This window comes from Achroia grisella, unplaced genomic scaffold (genome assembly GCF_030625045.1).
Source record: "Achroia grisella isolate CSIRO2021 unplaced genomic scaffold, CSIRO_AGI_Agris_v1 utg660, whole genome shotgun sequence".
In the NCBI taxonomy this organism is placed as follows: Eukaryota; Metazoa; Arthropoda; class Insecta; order Lepidoptera; family Pyralidae; genus Achroia; species Achroia grisella.
The window spans coordinates 7,498,773-7,521,105 of NW_026712984.1; the positions used below are offsets into that span (position 1 = coordinate 7,498,773).

A 22,333-nucleotide genomic window follows, 5' to 3' on the forward strand; every position below is an offset into this window, starting at 1 on the left:
TCTAGATCAGTGATTCTGAACTACTGTACCACGTAATTTTAAGTATGTGCCCTCAATTTTTAGATATACAATTATTCTTATCTTTATTTTGAAAATTTTGAAATCAATAAAGAATGCAAAAATGATGCGGTTGGGGAAAATGTCAGATCTATATGCTCGTTTAGTAGAACTCGTCGTGGTTCGTATTCTTGGTGGTTTGGTTCTTGACCTGGTCCTGTGCAAGATACATCTCTACGAGCTGCTGCGCGCTCGTCGCCTGCTCCGGTGTCTTATCATCACGCTCGCGGATGAATCTGGAAAGGAGAAAGTTTATATGAACTAATTACTCCATCGCTAGCATGTATCAAGTCAAGTTGATCTCCACTCATTTTTCTCTGGAAACTATCGTGATCAATTTCTGGCGAATTTGTCACGATGGGCTAACTGACCTGATCTCATCCTCCACTTGTGCCCCGCCAACGTAAACCGTTAGCGGAGACGGATGTACCATTCCGGTATCAATTAAACATCTGCGTGTATCCGTTTATCAGGTAACCGTTTACCATCAGATGGGCCGTATGATTATTTGTTACCTACGTAGTATAAAAAAAAATTCAGCTGGCAAGCAGCTTATTTTAGGAACAGAGTTTCTATTTGGTGCGCGGCGGACTGCGACAGTCCGCGGCGGACAGTGTGGGCCGGCCGTTACCTGGGGAACCTGAGCGACAGTCCGCGGTCGGGGTGCAGCGCCCCGCGCGCGGCGCGGTGCGCGGCGGACTGCGACAGTCCGCGGCGGACTGTGTGGGCCGGCCGTTACCTGGGGAACCTGAGCGACAGTCCGCGGTCGGGGTGCAGCGCCCCGCGCGCGGCGCGGTGCGCGGCGGACTGCGACAGTCCGCGGCGGACTGTGTGGGCCGGCCGTTACCTGGGGAACCTGAGCGACAGTCCGCGGTCGGGGTGCAGCGCCCCGCGCGCGGCGCGGTGCGCGGCGGACTGCGACAGTCCGCGGCGGACTGTGTGGGCCGGCCGTTACCTGGGGAACCTGAGCGACAGTCCGCGGTCGGGGTGCAGCGCCCCGCGCGCGGCGCGGTGCGCGGCGGACTGCGACAGTCCGCGGCGGACTGTGTGGGCCGGCCGTTACCTGGGGAACCTGAGCGACAGTCCGCGGTCGGGGTGCAGCGCCCCGCGCGCGGCGCGGTGCGCGGCGGACTGCGACAGTCCGCGGCGGACTGTGTGGGCCGGCCGTTACCTGGGGAACCTGAGCGACAGTCCGCGGTCGGGGTGCAGCGCCCCGCGCGCGGCGCGGTGCGCGGCGGACTGCGACAGTCCGCGGCGGACTGTGTGGGCCGGCCGTTACCTGGGGAACCTGAGCGACAGTCCGCGGTCGGGGTGCGGCGCCCCGCGCGCGGCGCGGTGCGCGGCGGACTGCGACAGTCCGCGGCGGACTGTGTGGGCCGGCCGTTACCTGGGGAACCTGAGCGACAGTCCGCGGTCGGGGTGCAGCGCCCCGGACAGTCAGCGCCCCGCGCGCGGCGCGCGGCGGGGTGCGGCCGTTACCTGGGGAACCTGAGCGCGCGCGGCGCGCCCCGCGCGCGCGGCGGACTGCGACAGTCCGCGGCGGACTGTGTGGGCCGGCCGTTACCTGGGGAACCTGAGCGACAGTCCGCGGTCGGGGTGCAGCGCCCCGCGCGCGGCGCGGTGCGCGGCGGACTGCGACAGTCCGCGGCGGACTGTGTGGGCCGGCCGTTACCTGGGGAACCTGAGCGACAGTCCGCGGTCGGGGTGCAGCGCCCCGCGCGCGGCGCGGAGCGCGGCGGACAGAGACCTGTCCGCGGCGGACTGTGTCGGCCGGCCGTTACCTGGGGAACCTGAGCGACAGTCCGCGGTCGGGGTGCAGCGCCCCGCGCGCGGCGCGGTGCGCGGCGGACTGCGACAGTCCGCGGCGGACTGTGTCGGCCGGCCGTTACCTGGGGAACCTGAGCGACAGTCCGCGGTCGGGGTGCAGCGCCCCGCGCGCGGCGGACTGCGACAGTCCGCGGCGGACTGTGTGGGCCGGCCGTTACCTGGGGAACCTGAGCGACAGTCCGCGGTCGGGGTGCAGCGCCCCGCGCGCGGCGCGCGGCGCGGTGCGCGGCGGACTGCGACAGTCCGCGGCGGACTGTGAGGGCCGGCCGTTACCTGGGGAACCTGAGCGACAGTCCGCGGTCGGGGTGCAGCGCCCCGCGCGCGGCGCGGTGCGCGGCGCGTCCGACGGCGGACTGTGTCTGTGTGGGCCGGCCGTTACCTGGGGAACCTGAGCGACAGTCCGCGGTCGGGGTGCAGCGCCCCGCGCGCGGCGCGGTGCGCGGCGGACTGCGACAGTCCGCGGCGGACTGTGTGGGCCGGCCGTTACCTGGGGAACCTGAGCGACAGTCGCGCGGGGTGCAGCGCCCCGCGCGCGGCGCGGTTCGCGGCGGACTGCGACAGTCCGCGGCGGACTGTGTGGGCCGGCCGTTACCTGGGGAACCTGAGCGACAGTCCGCGGTCGGGGTGCAGCGCCCCGCGCGCGGCGCGGTGCGCGGCGGACTGCGACAGTCCGCGGCGGACTGTGTGGGCCGGCCGTTACCTGGGGAACCTGAGCGACAGTCCGCGGTCGGTCGGGGTGCAGCGCCCCGCGCGCGTCGGGGTGCAGCGCCCCGCGCGCGGCGGACTGCGACAGTCCGCGGCGGACTGTGTGGGCCGGCCGTTACCTGGGGAACCTGAGCGACAGTCCGCGGTCGGGGTGCAGCGCCCCGCGCGCGGCGCGGTGCGCGGCGGACTGCGACAGTCCGCGGCGGACTGTGTGGGCCGGCCGTTACCTGGGGAACCTGAGCGACAGTCCGCGGTCGGGGTGCAGCGCCCCGCGCGCGGCGCGGTGCGCGGCGGACTGCGACAGTCCGCGGCGGACTGTGTGGGCCGGCCGTTACCTGGGGAACCTGAGCGACAGTCCGCGGTCGGGGTGCAGCGCCCCGCGCGCGGCGCGGTGCGCGGCGGACTGCGACAGTCCGCGGCGGACTGTGTGGGCCGGCCGTTACCTGGGGAACCTGAGCGACAGTCCGCGGTCGGGGTGCAGCGCCCCGCGCGCGGCGCGGTGCGCGGCGGACTGCGACAGTCCGCGGCGGACTGTGTGGGCCGGCCGTTACCTGGGGAACCTGAGCGACAGTCCGCGGTCGGGGTGCAGCGCCCCGCGCGCGGCGCGGTGCGCGGCGGACTGCGACAGTCCGCGGCGGACTGTGTGGGCCGGCCGTTACCTGGGGAACCTGAGCGACAGTCCGCGGTCGGGGTGCAGCGCCCCGCGCGCGGCGCGGTGCGCGGCGGACTGCGACAGTCCGCGGCGGACTGTGTGGGCCGGCCGTTACCTGGGGAACCTGAGCGACAGTCCGCGGTCGGGGTGCAGCGCCCCGCGCGCGGCGCGGTGCGCGGCGGACTGCGACAGTCCGCGGCGGACTGTGTGGGCCGGCCGTTACCTGGGGAACCTGAGCGACAGTCCGCGGTCGGGGTGCAGCGCCCCGCGCGCGGCGCGGTGCGCGGCGGACTGCGACAGTCCGCGGCGGACTGTGTGGGCCGGCCGTTACCTGGGGAACCTGAGCGACAGTCCGCGGTCGGGGTGCAGCGCCCCGCGCGCGGCGCGGTGCGCGGCGGACTGCGACAGTCCGCGGCGGACTGTGTGGGCCGGCCGTTACCTGGGGAACCTGAGCGACAGTCCGCGGTCGGGGTGCAGCGCCCCGCGCGCGGCGCGGTGCGCGGCGGACTGCGACAGGTCCGCGGCGCGCACCTCCCACACTCGCGCCGCCTCGAACCACGCGTCCGGACGGTGCGCACTGTCGAACCTAAAAAAAAATGGGGAAGTATAAATTTGGGGGAGAATATCAGGGAAAGGTAAGGAGACTCAGCCCATACAGTCATTCTATAATATAGTAATTGTTAAGAATTAAAAATATTTTTTCGGAAAAACCAAGGCTATTTACAACCATTGATTGTACAAATAAATAAATAAAATAAAAATATATGTCAACAATGATAACCAATACTGTCTTTGTCTTCGGTAGTGTCACAATACTTTGTTTCTTTTCTGTTTTGTCTCTCAGAGACAAATTTGATTTGCCCATTGATATGGTATTGATATCACCTAGTACCCATAACACAAGCTCTGTTTACCATCAGACTAGATGGCGCTGTGTTAATTGTCCAAAGTAAAAAAAACCTGTAAAATTGGCGTCAATTAATATAATTATTATTTAAACTAACCTGTAGTAATTCCTGGGCGTATCGATGACATGTTCGTTGAGAGCCGCACTCAACTTCTGCAGGTCCTCATCTGAGAAGCCGGTGCCGATCTTGCACAGCGACTGGTACTCCTCGGTGTGGGGGTCGTAGCAGGCCAGTAAGAACCCGCCGTAGACACCTGCGCGCCTGCCTTTCCCGTGGTAACCGCCGATAACGACCACGTCTACCGAATCTCCGCACCCTTCTAAGTAGTCTTTCTTGAGCTGTGTATAATGTTTAACACATTATATAGATATCACATTTTTTATTGAGGATTTTGGGTCATTGTCAGATGGTAAGATCTATAACACTGCGACCTGCATAGATCTATTATGTGCGCCTTTTTCCAATGTTCTCTACCTGGACCCGTCAGGGACAAGAATCGAAGGATATTCTTAGGAGCGATGGTTTTTATTTCCTCAGGATAGAGTGTATACTTTCCAAATGAGATACACAGTCTGCTTCACGATTACTTTTTTACTGATACCATATTTCATCCACCACAACTTTGTATGCTGTATTTCGGTTGCAGAGTGCAGATGTAGCAGTGCAATTACAAGATTTTTTTATAGCAAAGGGGACAAACGGTTTGCGGTTCACCTGACAGTAAGTGATTACCGCCGCCCATGAGTACCCGCAACGTCAGGGGAATTGCAAGTGCATTGCCGGCCTTTTAAGAAGGTATAAGCTCTTTTCTTGAAGAATTCAATATCGTATCGGTTCGGAAATACCATTGCTGGGAGGTGATTCCAATAACGGTAACCGTTTACCATCGGGGCAATAGGGGCTCTTAGTAACGTGGATTAATGATTGACCCATTGCTGTATATACCTGTAATGTTAGATTGAACATCACGCGGTTCCCCCTGAAAACCATGTTCCTGGTGAATTTGTTACCATGAGCTAATTGATTGGACCTCATGCTCATCTTATCATTCTCTACTCGTGCCCCGCCAGCGTAAACCGTTGCAGGCGGGTTCACCGTTACATTATTATAATTAAAAAGAACCGTTTACCATCAGATGGGCCGTATGTTTGCCTGGTAAAAAAAAGTTACCTTAAGCCAGTTGTGTGACCGCCGCGCGATGTCGTACCGCGCGTTCTCCCCCGTCAGCATCTTCACCATGAGACCCTCACAGGAGCCGCGGATGGCCTCATCGAGGAACTGCTGCACCTCCTCCATGGTGGTGCAGTCCTTGGAAGTCGCGAACTGCCACTCACCTGGTTCAATAAGGGGCCATCCATAAATTACGAAAATTTAATTAGGGACCGTCATAAATTACGTCAATTTGATAAGGGGCAATCATAAATTATTTCAATTTAATAAGGAGGAATCATAAATAATGTCAATGTAATAAGGAGCCATCAAAATATGTCAATTTATTAAGAGGCTAAATTATGTTAATTTAATAAGGAGCCATAATCTATAATATATATCACTTATGTCAGTGCAATAAGCAGCCATCATAAATTTCGTCAATATGATAAGAGACAATAATAAAGTATGTCAATTTAATAAGGAGCCATCATAATTTATGTCAATTTAATAAGCGGCCATCGTAAATTACGTCACTACGATAAGGGACAATCATAAATTATGTCAATTTAATAAGGGGCCATCATATATTATGTCAATTTAATAAGAAGCCATTATAAATTATGTCAATTTAATAAGTGGCCATCATAAATTATGTCAATGTAATAAGTGGCCATCATAAATTACGTCACAATGATAAGGGTCAATCATAAATTATGTCAATTTTATAAGGGGCCATTATAAATTATGTCAATTTAATAAGAAGCCATAATAAATTACGTCACTATGATAAGGGTAATTCATAAATTTTACAATTTAATAAGGGGCCATCATAAATTATGTCAATTTAATAAGAAGCCCTCATAAATTATGTCAGTTTAATAAGCGGCCATCATAAATTACGTCAATGTGATAAGGGTCATTCATAAATTATGTCAATTTAATAAGAAGCCGTCATAAATTATGTCAATTTAATAAGAATCCATTATAAATTACGTCACTATGATACGGGTCAATAATAAATTATGTCAATTTAATATGGGGCCATCGTAAATTATGTCAATTTAATAAGAAGCCATTATAAATTATGTCAATTTAATAAATGGCCATCATAAATTATGTCAATGTAATAAGTGGCCATCATGAATTACGTCACTATAATAAGAGTCAATCATAAATTTTTCAATTTAATAAGGGGCCATCATAAATTATGTCAATTTAATAAGAAGCCCTCATAAATTTTGTCAGTTTAATAAGCGGCGATCATAAATTACGTCTATGTGATAAGGGTCATTCATAAATTATGTCAATTTAATAAAAAGCCGTCATTAATTATATCAATTTAATAAGAAGCCATTATAAATTACGTCACTATGATAAGGGTCAATGATAAATTATGTCAATTTAATATGGGGCCATCGTAAATTATGTCAATTTAATAAGAAGCCATCATAAATTAAGTCAATTTAATAAGAAGCCATTATAAATTATTTCAATTTAATAAATGGCCCTCATAAATTATGTCAATGTAATAAGTGGCCATCATGAATTACGTCACTATGATAAGGGTCAATCATAAATTATGTCAATTTAATAAGGGGCCATCATAAATTATGTCAATTTAATAAGAAGCCAACATAAATTATGTCAATTTAATAAGAAGCCATCATAAATTATGTCAGTTTAATAAGGGGCCATCATAAATTATGTCAATTTAATAAGAAGCCATCATAAATTACGTTACTATGATAAGGGTCAATCATAAATTATGTCAATTTAATAAGGGGCCATCATAAATTATGTCAATTTGGTAAGGGACATTGATAAATTATGTCAATGAAAAATTGTAGTAAAATGATAACAATTTACCAGTTTCAGTTTCATTTTTTCCTTTATATTCACCTAATTACCTATCTGCATGCCAAATTTGAACTACCTAGGTCATCTGGAAGTGGGTTATAATTTTGATCTATAGTTGATCAGTGATAAAAATGACGATTTTTGGACATTAATATCTAAATAACCGTTTGAGATATGTTTATGAAATTTGGAACACATATTTATCTCGCAAGTCTCAATATATGAACCAAATTTGACAGGTTTGTGTGAAAGAGTTTTTGAGTTATGAGGGGGTCAAAAGTGGCTCCAAATTGTTCGTGTAAATATACACACGGTGCTGCTTGCCAGTTTACTTGAAACTCGGCTTGATACGCTACCGCGTGTCTAAATATATAGTACTACGTACCAGGAACTTCGTTGAAGTGTTCCCGCAGCATATCCCGTCTCCTCCCGAGCGGCTCCGTAACGAGCGCGCGCCCGTTTAGGTACAGCACGTCGAACACGAACAAGCACACCTGCACTTTGATATCTTCTTCGCGGGCATCCTTACGTTTACGGGTCGATAGTACCTATTTTTTATTTATAACACTATTAGTAGGGAAAACTATTAAATAATTTCATATCCGCATCCGGTATAATAATCATTCCTACATCCGAAAACTATCCGTATCCGAAATTTCATATCCATAACATCCCTGCCTATAAGCACTGTGTTCTGTATGGGACACAGTTACCTAATAATGGCTAGTAAGACAAATTCAATACTGTCTACTAAGCACGGCCGTGTTTAAACTGTGTCACCGCACCTTACATTTTCCTATTGTTATTGTTGTTCTTCTATCTAAATATATATAACTCAAAGGTGACTGACATAGTGATCTATCAACGCACAGCCCAAACCACTGGACGGATCGGACTGAAATTTGGCATGCAGGTAGATGTTATGACGTAGGCATCCGCTAAGATAGGATTTTGATCAATTCTACTCCCAAGGGGATAAAATAAGGGATGAAAGTTTGTATGAAACTTTGTCAACTTTAAACCGATCGGGCTGAGACTTTGCATGCATAAAGCTACTATGACGTAAGCATCCCCTAAGAAAGGATTTTGATAAATTCGAACCCTAAGGCGATAACTTAAGCGAGTGAAGCCGCGGGCAAAAGCTAATTTAGTATATAAGACCAATATTTTAGGTACATTTGTCAGTATATTATCATCTGTAATATACATCGTCTCAACCGACAACATCCTAATATTATCAGGGATGTTATGGATATGAAATTTCGGATCCTACATCCGAAACCTATCCGTTTCGGATGTAGGAATGATTATTATACGGCTTCGGATAGGAAATTATTTCGGTTCATCCGTTAGTTTCGGATAATTTCGGTTACGTAACGTGTCTTAATTAGGCTCGGCCCCTATTCGATATTATCCGAAACTTGTATTTCGGATTCGGTTACTAATATTCTTTTATATCGGATATCCGATAGTTTCGGTTACGGTTACAGAGCTCCCTAACATCCCTGATTATTATCTCGCAACATTCTGCAAATTTATTATTTGAATTGTATTGAATTGAATTTGAACTATAAACATCAGACCTGGAACGGTAGTATCTGCTTGTTGACGGTGTCGTATGCGACCGCCTCGCAGTCCAGCACGCAGCTGGTGACCGTCGGCTTTAACAGCGATGGTAGCCGACGGAGCACGTCTGGATACTTCCTGTAGGGTGGTAACAGTTTAAGAGTCTATGACGGAATAGTCATCCCGTTTAGACCCGTGGTAGCATAGTGGTTTAATACTTTGAATTACGCTTTAGAGATCGTGTATTCAGTTCCAGTTAAAACTTTGTGCATCATACATTGGGGGGAAGAGGATTGTTATATAATGTAAACTGATGATTGATGACATATTGTAATTTAAATAATGTAAATTAAATATTGTAATGGGTGAAAACTGTGATTGGTACAGTTTATGCTGTAAATAATATAAATGACGTAGTGGAGTAACTTGAAACAGTCATGCTCGCTATATAGTTCAAACTTGTGGCGGCGTGGTGGGCCGGGTCGATGTGCTCCCTCTAATATGGTTGAGTGCAATGATGGCTGGCTCATCCGTCATACTCGTGTACGGGTGCTGCTTGTGGGGACTGGTCTGTTCAGGTTGCGAACACTGATTAGATTTTTTGATTTTTTTGATGATATTTTTTTTTATATAGCATATGCTGGTGGTCACTCTATTCTCCCAAATTTGAATTTAAATGAAATAGTATTATTATAAATATGTACAACATTAAAAAAAAAAAAATACGAGCTGAGTTTCTTGTCAGTTCTTCTCATCTCGAAATCATTCCGAATTGACGGTAGATTTGACATATCATAAGAGTCTGTAATAGACCTACATGAATAAAGATATTTTGAATTTGAATTTGAATTTGAATTTGATTGTATTGCAAGCAATGTACCATATCTCCCTGGAAACCATCGTGGTAAATTCCTGGTGTATTTGTCACGATGGGTTAACTGACCTGACCTCATGCTCATCTTATCATCCTCCACTGGTGACCCGTCAGCGTAAACCGATAGCGCAGGCGGGTACACAAGTTCATTATAATATAGTAGCTACTCGCCCCGGCTTCGCCCAGGTGTACATGTAATATACATATACATAATTCCACACATATACAATCAAATTTGCAAACTAATATGATATGAAACACTCTCAGTTATCAGGTTTAAAAACACTCCTCAACAGTATACTGATGTCCTGGACATATGAGGACACTGAGAAAATACTAAAACCCGTAATATAAATTTAGACAATTCTGAAATATTCTAATGATTCTATATGAATTTACAACACTTCCAAATAACATTCTTACTCACTCAAACACACACACACACACACACTCACACGTACACACATACACACACACACTCGCCGACTAACAAATACATATCTGTAATTTTTATTATTGTATTCTCGCCAGGGATCAATGTCATATAATCAATTAAAGTGAAAAATTGTAGTAAAATGATAACAATTTTTTATTTTATTTTTTGTCATATATTATTAGTATTAATATTATATAAACACAAAATTTTTATATGCACTCTGATCGCCGTACCAATGTAACGTTAACTGTCAAACCTGCTTTGATTTCCACGATACAGGCATTGCCTAGTGTGGGGTCATAGTTACAATGTTACATATAGTTATATTTTATGAAATAAATGTTATTCTTATTCTTATATAAATCTTCCTCTTGGATCACTCTATCTATTAAAAAAGTCCGCTTCAAAATCTGTTGCGTAGTTTTAAAGATTTAAGCATACATAGGGACGGACAGACAGCAACCGCGACTGTTTTATACTACATATGTAATGATTAAAATATACATATATTCTGACTAAATAATAATAATATCTCTCTGGACAATTCACATTTTATTACTTTTAATCTATGTATTGCGTAAGTTTAATCCTTGATGAGTGCATTGGTATTATACTGTGAGTGTCATCTGCATGGGTGCCCCTCGATCGTTCGTTCGTCCGATGAAGCTGGAAAGACCAGCTGCGGCCAACAGCATTAGAGTAGTCCGAAAAAAACTAGAGACAGCATGGTTACTTACGTGGTGTTGTTCTCCTGGTTCCGGCTGAAGATGGCGGCTTCCTGCAGCCGAGGCTCTTCATCTCCGGGCACGTGAAGCTGCGCCCGTTCTCCGTCGTACTTCCACTCGCACGTGAACTGCTCGTTTTCGAACCTGGTTATAAACAATTGTATCATCTTAATTTTAATAATATTATGAACTCGAAAGTTTATAAGTATGGATGTTTGTTACTCTTTCACGTAAAAACTACTAAACGAATTTTGACGAAACTTTACAGTTATATAGCTTATGTATTAGAATAACATATAGGCTATATTTTTTATTGAAGTTAGTTAATCTATCGTGGTAAATTCACCATTAATTTTTATCTTAATTTTTCACGGTATATATGTATATCACGGTGGTTTCCAGGTATATTAGCAATGGGGTTTTTAGTTCACATTACTAACAACCCTTCGGGGGTTAGGGTAGGTTAGGTTTAGGGATTGTTAGTAATGTGGACAAGTAACCCTATTGCTGATAAGTTACCATGTCAGGTTAACCATGCTTGTTTAATTTGCAGTGTCCTGTGAGGGCCCTAGTCATCATGCATATGTTGTTTTTACTCAATAGCGGTAGTCTATTGGAGTATTTGGTCAAGAAGCCCGATATTAGGTCTTTTGAATGTGTTAATCCTGGCATTTTTTCTTGCCAGTGATTCAGTGTAAATTCTCATTTGGTTATTAATTTGATATGTTCCAGTTTTAGGCAATGGGGGCACACCACAGAAGGGTTAGGGGGCCCAGTTGGACTGTTTTTGCCCCTAACTCTCTCCTGAAAACCATCGTGATAAATTCATGGTGAATTTACCACGATAGGCTAACTGATCTAACTAAACGTTATCATCCTCCACTGCTGCCCCGCCAGGGTAAACCTTTAGCGCAAGCGTTCACCATTCCATTATCATTCATAAAAACGCTGTCTAAGTCCAGAGTCACTAGTATGATCACACATCGTCACCTGTCGAAGATTTGATGTACTCCTCGCGTGGGGTGCGCCAGCATGGGCTTGAGCGGAGTCCCCGGAGTGAGGCGACAGTGCTGCGGCAGGGAGCCGACGCCGTGCTGCAGCAGCGCCGGCACCACGCGCCCGTAGTCCGGACACTCGCAGTACGTCGTCTTTATCAACAGGGCGTGCTCGTCCACTCGTGCCTGGGACAAACGAATATACACTTTATTAGATGTAACTAGCTTAAAAGCTAGAATTTTTTTTAATAGCTACTTTTTTATAAATAAAAGTATATCATCATCTGCTTCTTCCTTATCCCATTTATTTGTGGTCGACGTAATATATTTTTCTCTTCCATTCATCACTATTCGCAGTCATCTCGTTATTTACTCCCTTTCTTATATCATCTTTCACACAGTCATCTCTTCTTCCTTATCCCATTTATTTGTGGTCGACGTAATGTATTTTTCTCTTCCATTCATCACTATTCGCAGTCATCTCGTTATTTACTCCCTTTCTTATATCATTTTTCAGACAGTCATCTATCTTTTTCGGCCTTTCTCTACCCTTATAACCATCCACATTCATTTGTAACACCTTCCTTAAAATATTATCTTCATTCCTACGCAATACATGCCCATACCATGATAGACGATCACTCTTCAATTTCTCCGACACCGACGCCACTTTCATACCTCTAAAGTATTAATTCCTTATCTTATCCATTCTTCTCACAAAAATATAATATACTGTTAGCTGTAACTACCGCTGGAGGCGCCAGTTTGTTCCGGCTAATCTCTGAAATGGCTGGACCGATTTTAACGGGACTTTTATTGGCAGGTAGCTGATGTAATAAGGAGTAACTTAGGCTACTTTTATTTCAGAAAAATAAAGTAAAATTTATGGACGAAGTCGCGGGTACAGCTAATAAATAAATAAATGTTAGACCTACCTTGAATACCTCTGCAGACAGTCCCTTGGACGCGTCCAGCACCTCCACACCGTCAGGGTTTGGTGGCGTTGTAGCGGTCGCTACTGCCAATGCTTGCAGCACTGATTGCTCCGCCAAACCGATGCGAAGTTTCCCTTCCAGCGATCTGATCATAAGCACAAAAGAGCGCATAACATTAATACTAGACTCAAAGACAAACTTGCTCTTCCTAAGTATCGTTTAGAAAAATCAATGGGTCTTTTATGGGAATGGATATAAAATTTTACACCATTAAATGAAATTGTACATGGCTTTTTTTATACTACGATGGTGGCAATAAAGCATACGGCCCATCTGATGGTAAATGGTTACCGTAGCCTATGAACGCCTGAAACACCAGGGGTGTGATGTGCACGTCGCCGACCCATAAGAAACCTAAATATACTTGAAAAACCTAGCTATAGTACCAAGCACGTATCGTGTCATTTAAGTAATCGTTTAGTGAGTAATAAGGTTTTGTTCAATAAAAATGATCACGCAAAAACTATTGAATGGATTTTGATGCAACTAACTTCAAAATATAGCTTATAAATCAGAATAACATAGGCCAAGGCTTCCCAAACTGTGCGTTGCAACGTCCCAGCGCGTCGCGGCGTTGTCTACGGGGCGTCGAGTGTCGATGCGACATTGCTTTTCTGCAATTGCAGTAATTACAGGTCAAAGATAGACTTGAAATGAAATTAGAGTAGCAATTTCTAAACTGGAGCCTGTTTTATAAGCTACGATCAGAAAGGCAAGCACACCCTTCACATTGACCAACCAGATACATAAATATCTCTTTTTAATTTTGTGCTTATGTCTTCTAATCTTATATATAAAATTCTCGTGTCACAGTTTTCGTTCCCATACTCCTCCGAAACGGCTTGACCGATTCTCATGAAATTTTGTGAGCGTATTGAGTAAGTCTGAGAATCGGCCAACATCTATTTTTCATCCCCCTAAATGTTAGGGGTAGTCCACCCCTAATCTTTTTTTTTATTTTAAGGCAATACAACGTTTGCCGGGACAGGTAGTAAAATTATAAATATTCAATTAGTGTTTTCCTGTTAACCTATACTAGAATGGGTAAGTATTTATGAAAGCTGGCCCAAGGGCGCCACAAGACGAATAAGTTTGGGATGCCCTGACATAGGCTATATATTACATGCAGGTGAAATCGCCGGCATAACTAGTCATCTATATGATCTATGGTAATTTATAAAGATTAATTTACCTTATTAAGTATTTTGCTTCACAATGCCTGCACGCCACAAATAGCGATTGTATCTTGGCGATTTTTTTATTGACTGACGCCTGACCTGTAAAATATATTTTTTTTATTGAAGCAATATAAATTGTTTAGAACGACGTTGTCCTTGAGTGGCGAATTTGGCGCCTAAATAGTTATTTGTTTTTTTTTTTTACGGAAACAATACAAATTGTGTAGAATGACGTTATACTTGTGGGCGGAGAACATACCGCCTAAAAAGTTACACCACGAACTTATCGGTTATATGCGCGATGTCCCTGAGTGAGGCGAAAATGGTGCCTAAAAAGTTATTTGTAACTAACATTCTCAGTAACTAGTTCTAACATTTTTGGAAGCGTCGGCAAACTTGAGTCGTGTTTTCCGACGCTTCCAAAAATGCTGAATGCCAATTCGAGAAAGCATGATTTGAGTTGAAATTTGAGTAATTATAATAATAATAATAATTTCAGGACAATTTACACAGCGCCATCTAGATTCAAGTTAAGCTAGCTAAAGCTTGTGTTATGGGTACTAGATAACTGATACATATATATAGATATTTTTTTTATAAATACATACATATTATACATAGAAAACACACAGACCGATACAAACAATCATACTCAAGAATACAAATGTTTGTACCATGCGATGAATTGAATCGAACTCGCGACCATCGGTCATAAAGTGGTGTGCTAACCGCTATTCCACCGAGGTCGTCATCGAAAACCTATCAACTAGAGTTGATAGGTTTTCGAGTTAGAACAAGACTGGTCTACCGGTTACGTGCGCGAAGACTCGTAACTCGAATCGTGTCTTTCTCGAGTTGCCCCATGATGAACTCACCGGTCATGTGCGCGATGTCCTTGAGCGCTGCGAACACTGCGGTGATCCACCTTTCAACTCGAGTCGTGTCTTTCCTGAGTTGCCCCATAATGAACTCACCGGTCATGTGCGCGATGTCCTTGAGCGCGTCGAACACTGCGGTGATCCACCTTTCAACTCGAGGTAACTCGTCTTCCCCGTCGTTCGAGTCTTTCCCGAGCTGTCCTATAATGAACTCACCGGTCATGTGCGCGATGTCCTTGAGCGCTGCGAACACTGCGGTGATCCACCTTTCAACTCGAGTCTCGAGGTAACTCGAGTCGTGTCTTTCCCGAGTAGTCCTATAATGAACTGACCGGTCATGTGCGCGATGTCCTTGAGCGCTGCGAACACTGCGGTGATCCACCTTTCAACTCGAGTCGTGTCTTTCCCGAGTAGTCCTATAATGAACTCACCGGTCATGTGCGCGATGTTCTCGAGCGCTGTGAACACTGCGGTGATCCACCTTTCAACTCGAGTCGTGTCTTTCCTGAGTTGCCCCATAATGAACTCACCGGTCATGTGCGCGATGTCCTCGAGCGCGGCGAACACTGCGGTGATCCACCTTTCAACTCGAGGTAACTTGTCTTCTCCGTCGTTCGAGTCTTTCCCGAGTAGTCCTATAATGAACTCACCGGTCATGTGCGCGATGTCCTCGAGCGCTGCGAACACTGCGGTGATCCACCTTTCAACTCGAGGTAACTTGTCTTCTCCGTCGTTCGAGTCTTTCCCGAGTTGTCTTATAATGAACTCACCGGTCATGTGCGCGATGTCCTCGATGTCTTTGAGCGCGCCGAACGGTCATGTGCGCGACTTGACTGCGGTGATCCACCACCTTTTTCAACTCGATGTCGTGTCTTTCTCGAGGTAACTCGTCTTTCCGTCGTTCCGAGTAGCCCGAGTAGTCCTATAATGAACTGACCGGTCATGTGCGCGATGTCCTTGAGCGCTGTGAACACCGCGCGCGCCCGCAGCGGGGGCGGCGGCCGCAGCGTGCGCTGCGTGGCGCGGGCGGCGGCGGCGGCGGCGCCGAGGTCCCCGGCCGCGCGCGCCGCCGCCCGCACCTGCGACACCGAGCGCCCGGTGCTCTGCCCCACCGCCTTCATCAGGTACGTCTCCGCGATGCCTGCCGGGCGTTACACTATTATATTTATTGACAGCCTCGGGGTATAGTGGTTTGGCGTACGGCTTTACTATTCGATAGTCACGGTTTTCATAGAAATAGAAGTAATCTTTTTTCAAATACACTTTTTAATAGTAATACTTTTGATTCTACGACTCATTCGGAACGCAGGTCACAAGAAGATATTGTCCGAGCTATGAATATTAAGTTTTACGAAAACATTATTATCATTAACGAACTTTTCAATTTTATAATATGCTTTTTTCGATAAAAAACATTTCTATTCATAATGTTCAAAAATACAGATGGGCATTTTTGAATATACCCTCTTTATCCTACCATGACGTTGGCAGTTGCCAAGACCACACCAAGCGACGCGACTTTCCTAACATATAGTTAAAAACAAGTGGTGACACTAAGTGTTTAACGAGTAAATTTTTTTTAACACCTACCCCAATTCGTGTTGAAGAACACTGAAACCCTCGGAGCATCGAAAGGTACGACTGACATAACCCTCACATGCTTCCACTTTCTCCCTAACACATAAGTGTGATTGTTTGTATCAGTCTGCAAAGTTTCATTAAAATCCATTCTTAGTAGTTTTTACGTGAAAGAACAATAAACATAAATCCTAGGATACAAACAAAGACGATTTCTTACAGTCTACTCTGACGTGATGAAGCTACAATAACTGCTACTGGCTTCAAGTAACTTACCAAGTTCCAAGCTATGATATGCGGGCGCTAACTGGTTCAAACACATGTAGATACTGGGCAGCAAGTCCTCGGGAGTCAGCGCTATCACCGAACGGAAGAAGTTGCTCAGTATCTCCACCATCTTTAGACGAGCTGATGTGGCTTCGATAGCTTCTAACGTCTTGGCCAGTGCAAGGTATGGAACCGCTTGTCCTTTGGTCCAGCAAGCATCATTGACTGGATGATATTTCGATTTGGCTGGATTGTAATCCTCTTCTGTGGAATCAAACTCAAATTCTTTATTTGGGAGGGAAGAGAATTGTTAATAATGTGGACTAATGATTCCATTGTTAGTAATGTATATAATATATATAATAGTTGACCTACTATAATAAAACAATTCAGTTTGCTGCAAATGTGTTGGCATTCCTAAGGACTAACTAATAGGACTAATTCCTAAGAATTATAAACTAAAAAACTATAATTTTATTGCAATAAAGCTAAAACAGCTTAGAAACCAAGCTACTTTGCAGCTGCAGAAAGTGAGACAAACAGAGATATGCATACAGATGAACGCTCTAAAGTGCAAACAACGTAAAAACCAAGCTGTTGGAAAGAGTGAGAGAGAGATACCCAGGATTATGAACTAAAAAACTATAATTTTACTGCAATAAAGCTAAAACAGCTTAGAAACCAAGCTACTTAGCAGCTGCAGAAAGTGAGACAGACAGAGATATGTATACAGATGAACACCCTAAAGTGCAAACAGCGTAAAAACCAAGCTGTTGCAAAAAGTGAGAGAGAAAGAGATACACATAGATGACTACAATATCTATCTTCATTACATAGTATAAAATAAAGTCGCTGTCGCTGTCTGTCCCTATCTAACTCTTTTAAAGTACATAACGGATTTTGAAGAGGGGTTTTTTAATAGATAGAGTGATTCAAGAGTAAGGTTTATATATATATATAATACATGTACACCCGTGCGAAGCCGGAGCGAGTAGCTAGTTATGATAATAAATCATTAATTTATTACACGCACAACGGCCCAGAAGAGAGGCTGATGGCGGAAAATAGAGTCCAATTTACATTTACAAAACATTAATTACCTGCAACTAAAACTTTAGCTGAATCGTCACTATCTTTAGGAACCTTCTGATCATTGTTCGATTGACCATTTTGTTTCACATCCTTTGTTTCTTTGTTCTCTTTAATATTTACTGGATCTTTTGGTTCAGGAGAAGGACTTTTTTCTTTCTTTACAGTAGCATTGCCATTTTGAGTTGGACTACTTTTAGTACTTTCAATATTTGGAGATTTCTCTGTAACTTCAGTTTTAATTTTCTTAGATGAAGGACTCTTATTTTCTTTCTTTTTTGCATTCTGATTTTCCTGTTTTATTTTAGCCTTTTTACTTTTTGGCGAATTATATGTTTTTGGAGGATTTTCACTTTTAAGAATTTTCATTTCTGCTGCACCATCTTCTTTAGCCTCAGATTCGCTACCGGAGCTTTCTATTCGTAGTCGCTTACCTTTAGCTTTCTGAAGAAAATAAATTCTTGTTTATGATATAATACAAATCAAATTATTAACAAATAACGTATTTCCAAAAAAAATGTATCTAAGTATATCTATCAGTTGTCTAGTAAACAATACAAGTTTGCTTAACTTGGGACTAGATTACGACATTGTGAATGGTCCTGATAAAACTGAATAGGAAACGCCCCTACACATCCTATGTGGTTGTAGCCCACTCATGCATAAACGTAATATCCCCTTTGGAAAGTTTACACTCTTTCCCGAGGAGATAAAAACCATCGCTCCTAAGAATATCCTTCAATTCTTGTCCCTGACGGGTCTAGGTAGCGAACATTGAAAAAGGGCGAGCACAATAGATCTATGTAGGTCGCAGTGCTACAGGTTCAGGTATCTGACAATAGCCCAAACAACCCAATAAAAAAAAATGGTCCAGATATAATAATAATCTTTATTCAAATAAAGTTAATATAAGCACTTTTGAATAGTCAAATTTTTTATTCTACCACTCATTCCAAATGCAGCCTGCACAAGAAGAATGATGAAGAAAATTGTGTAATAATCTCTTTTAAATAAATGTTGTTCTAATCATACATACTAACAAGGCCTTCTATAATCAACATTTAAACTGCTACACACTCAATCTCTGTGCAATCAGATAATATTGTCAGCGCTATGAATTTTATGTTACAATTTGTCTATAAAAACTGTAATGTCTAGAAATTACAGGAGCACAATAACAAACAACTGTATTTCGGATCTTAAGTTTATTTACAACTACAGATAACTGGTTTACAGATTATCTACATTACTTTATTATACATTGTATTATTATTATACATTCTATTATACTTACATTCCAATGCTCCTCTAGTAAAATTTGATTGAATGATAGATCTGGAGATCTATAAGATAAAATCAGTATTGTAATAAGTGGTAAGAAAGTTACCTTCTCAGAATTGGTTATTGGTGAAGCAGACGGTGATTTTGGTGTTTCACTACCACTGCTGTCCAACCGACGCCTCTTCGCAGATACCTGTGAAATATATAATGTAAATTATGATGTGTGATTTTTAAATGTTTCAATTTTAGGTGATTGTTCTATTAATTTATCCTGTAAAGAAATTAATAATTTCATTTAAATAAATCTAATCTTATTGATATTATAAACGCAAAAGTTTTTGAGTAGGGATGTTTGTTACTCTTTCACACCAACAACTACTGAATGGATTTGGATGAAACTTTACAGGAATATAGCTTATGCAACAGACAGGCTATATTTTTTATTGAAATTTAGCGCAGGTGAAACCGCTGGGCACCGATAGTTAATATTATAAATGGGAAAGTTTGTGAGTAGTGATGGATGTTTGTTACTCTTTCACGCAACAACTACTGAACGGATTTTACAGTAATATAGCTTATACATCAGAATAACATATAGGCTATAAATTTCACGCGAGTGAAACCGCGGGAACAGATAGTAATATAATAATGGCTTCATAATAATAAAGCCTTCTTTCTGAAAGTTGGGCTTCATTTTGTGGTTTATCAAATGTCCCACAACTTGATATGCCTTTTGGCACAAGCCTCCTCCAGCACTCTCCACTGAGCTCTGTCTTCCGCAACCCTATTCCAGAATGATCCTAGAGTCAGGTTGATGTTGTCTTTCCAACATATTCTTGACCGTATTCTGGTCCCATCTCTTATATATCTAATAATAATTATTATTTATTTATTATCTGGCATACTTGCCCATTTTGTCAGTATTATGGATTTCTTATAATTACTGTTACTATGTACAGACAAATAACATCAATAATTAATATTAAGTAAATTAAATTAAAATATAAATTAAAATACACTCACATATATAAATATAAAAATTATACAATTATTTAATTTGGTTGAGGGGAGACTTTTTATAAAATGGATAGATTAATTTCATAATTTTCATCAGAAAATTGTTGAAGTAACATACATAAAAATTTCATAAATGACAATAAAAGCTTTTTAAAAATACATCAAATTGATTATTAGTTCATTTACTGAAAGACCAAATTGATTCATCATCATTTCAGCCCAAAAAATAATGAAAAAAGTCCTCCCCATAAAATCTCCACAACAATCAGTCTGCGCTGCTAGCATCCAATGCCTTCCAACGATCGTGACCAGATCATCGGTCCGCCTTGTCAGAGCCTTTTGACAATTGGTTTATATTTTTTAAAAATACCTTACCTTTTCTGTCTTTGGTGTGACTGGAGAGTTCTCATTACTTGTTGATTCATTATTGGTATCTTTAACCTGAAATTTAAAAATAATAAATAAACAAACAGTAAGACATGTATGCAATAATAGTCTTAGCAGTATAATGGTAGGAACAAGTAACTGTGGGTTCTTATATGGATGATAATGTAATGGTGCAATGACCTGCACTAATGGTATATGCTGACAGGGCACCAGTGGAGGATGATGAGATGAGAATGAGGTCAGGTCAGTCTAGTGTCGACAAACCCCTATTTTTTGGGGGGAAGGGGATTGTTAGTAATGTGGATTGATAACCCCATTGCTAGCAATGTACCGTGTCAGGTCAACCTCCACGCGGTTCCCCCTGGTAACCATAGTGTTAAATTCCTGGTGAATTTGTCATGATGGGCTAACTGACCTGACCTCATGCTCGTCTTATCATCCTCCACTGGTGCCCCGCCAGCGTAAACCGTTAGCGCAGGCGGGTGCACCATTCCATTATCATCCACAAAAAAAAAAACCCCCTATTTTTTTATAGCATTATTAATTTATATGGCAAAACAATGTTTGCCGGGACAGCTAGTAAATATATATTAATACAGGTACAAATACCTGCCCCACTCATAATGTGTTAAGTTGCCTGAACGAAAAACACAACCCAATTGCCAACAATGTATTCTGTCAGGTTGATCTCCATGCGGTTCCCTCTGAAAACCATCGTGACAAATTCATGGTGAATTTACCACAATGGGCTAACTGACCTGACCTAATGCTCATCTATTCATCACCAGTGTAAACCGTTAGCACAAGCGGCTGCACCATTCTGTTAAAATCCATAAGAAAAAACCATATAATAAAAATAAAAAATCAAAAGTGGTCTCTATGTCCTGGTAGATTTGCAGCACAAAATTCTTTGTTGAGTATGGAATTATACAGATTCTAAAGTCTGACTAACCAAAAAGCAAAGATAAGAAAAAAAATATTTAGGCAAAAGATTAATGCTAAACAAAATAAAGATTGTGGATTGGTACTTGTCATGGTTTAATAATAATGATGTACTCACTTCGTCCTTTTCTTGTTTTATTTCAGGCTTTTTAGGCGTGATCTTAAAAAACGATGTTATACTTTTCTGAGACATTTTCTTAACATCTACAACAATTGGCGGCAAAACTAATGGGAAGACATTAAAACTTCTGTTGTTTAATTTAAATCTAAGTATTGGTAACCTATAATGTATGAATCTTAGAAGAAAGCCCATCAACAATTAATCATTATCTCTTTTTTATTGTGTACAAGATGTTTAAAGTAAATTTCTAATTACAAAGTATTTGAGAGATAAACAAATAGAATTTGAGTAATTTCGAGTAAAAGCAAATTCTGAATGACAATATGCTGTCAATCATTCTGTCATTCAATGTTTACACTTGAATTGCTTTTGAAATGATTTTCACTGCAAAATATCCAGACGTATATACATATATTTATTGAATAAAACTTTTGCGCCTATTAACGGTGCCCGTAGTAGCTAATTCGTCAATGATTCTATTTTAACAAAATTGTTCATAGAGACTTAGTGGGAAACAAACGTCTATATAGATACAATGACCGATTCCCATCGTCAATTTATTATTTTGCGACCCTTTGTATAGGACCTACGAGCGTTTATTATAGTATAGATTTTGTAATTATGTATCTTATACAAAGAATACTGTGACCGTGTCTAGTAGGTTTAAGTCTCAAGCAAAATAGGGTGAAATTAAAATTTGTATCCGAACTATACTTCATCCAATAATTGTGTGTAATTTTTTTTTAAATGTATCCGAATGTATCTGAAGTATTTCCTGTTAATGCTCAGAATTCTTTTTTAGTGCAGTATTAAGAATGGTCATAAACTTTCAATAGTGTTATAAGG

General features: G+C 43.3%; 1 protein-coding gene across 1 annotated transcript; it reads right to left on the minus strand.

Moving 5' to 3' along the window:
* On the minus strand, window positions 1–21,791 carry LOC131849624 (DNA ligase 1). The gene is made up of 16 exons (XM_059199733.1): window positions 21,485–21,791; window positions 20,413–20,478; window positions 19,127–19,213; window positions 17,751–18,183; window positions 16,660–16,914; window positions 15,743–15,946; window positions 13,942–14,026; window positions 12,690–12,834; window positions 11,750–11,940; window positions 10,772–10,903; window positions 8,742–8,862; window positions 7,544–7,706; window positions 5,320–5,483; window positions 4,246–4,487; window positions 3,681–3,827; window positions 1–293 (listed from the first exon to the last, which is right to left on the minus strand). Exons 1-16 carry the CDS (start codon window positions 21,677–21,679, stop codon window positions 161–163), a joined length of 2,763 nt encoding a protein of 920 aa, XP_059055716.1. The 5' UTR covers window positions 21,680–21,791; the 3' UTR covers window positions 1–160.
* Between the last annotated feature and the right edge of the window lie 542 nt (window positions 21,792–22,333).

Coding starts and splice junctions, on each gene's coding strand:
- LOC131849624 (XM_059199733.1), bottom strand. CDS start 21,679: ATGGGCTTTCTTCTAAGATTCATACATTATAGGTTACCAATACTTAGA. Junction 14,027..15,742: donor GGACATCGCGCACATGACCG/GTCAGTTCATTA, acceptor TATATTTTACAG/GTCAGGCGTCAGTCAATAAA. Junction 3,828..4,245: donor ACGCCCAGGAATTACTACAG/GTTAGTTTAAAT, acceptor ATTTTTTTTTAG/GTTCGACAGTGCGCACCGTC.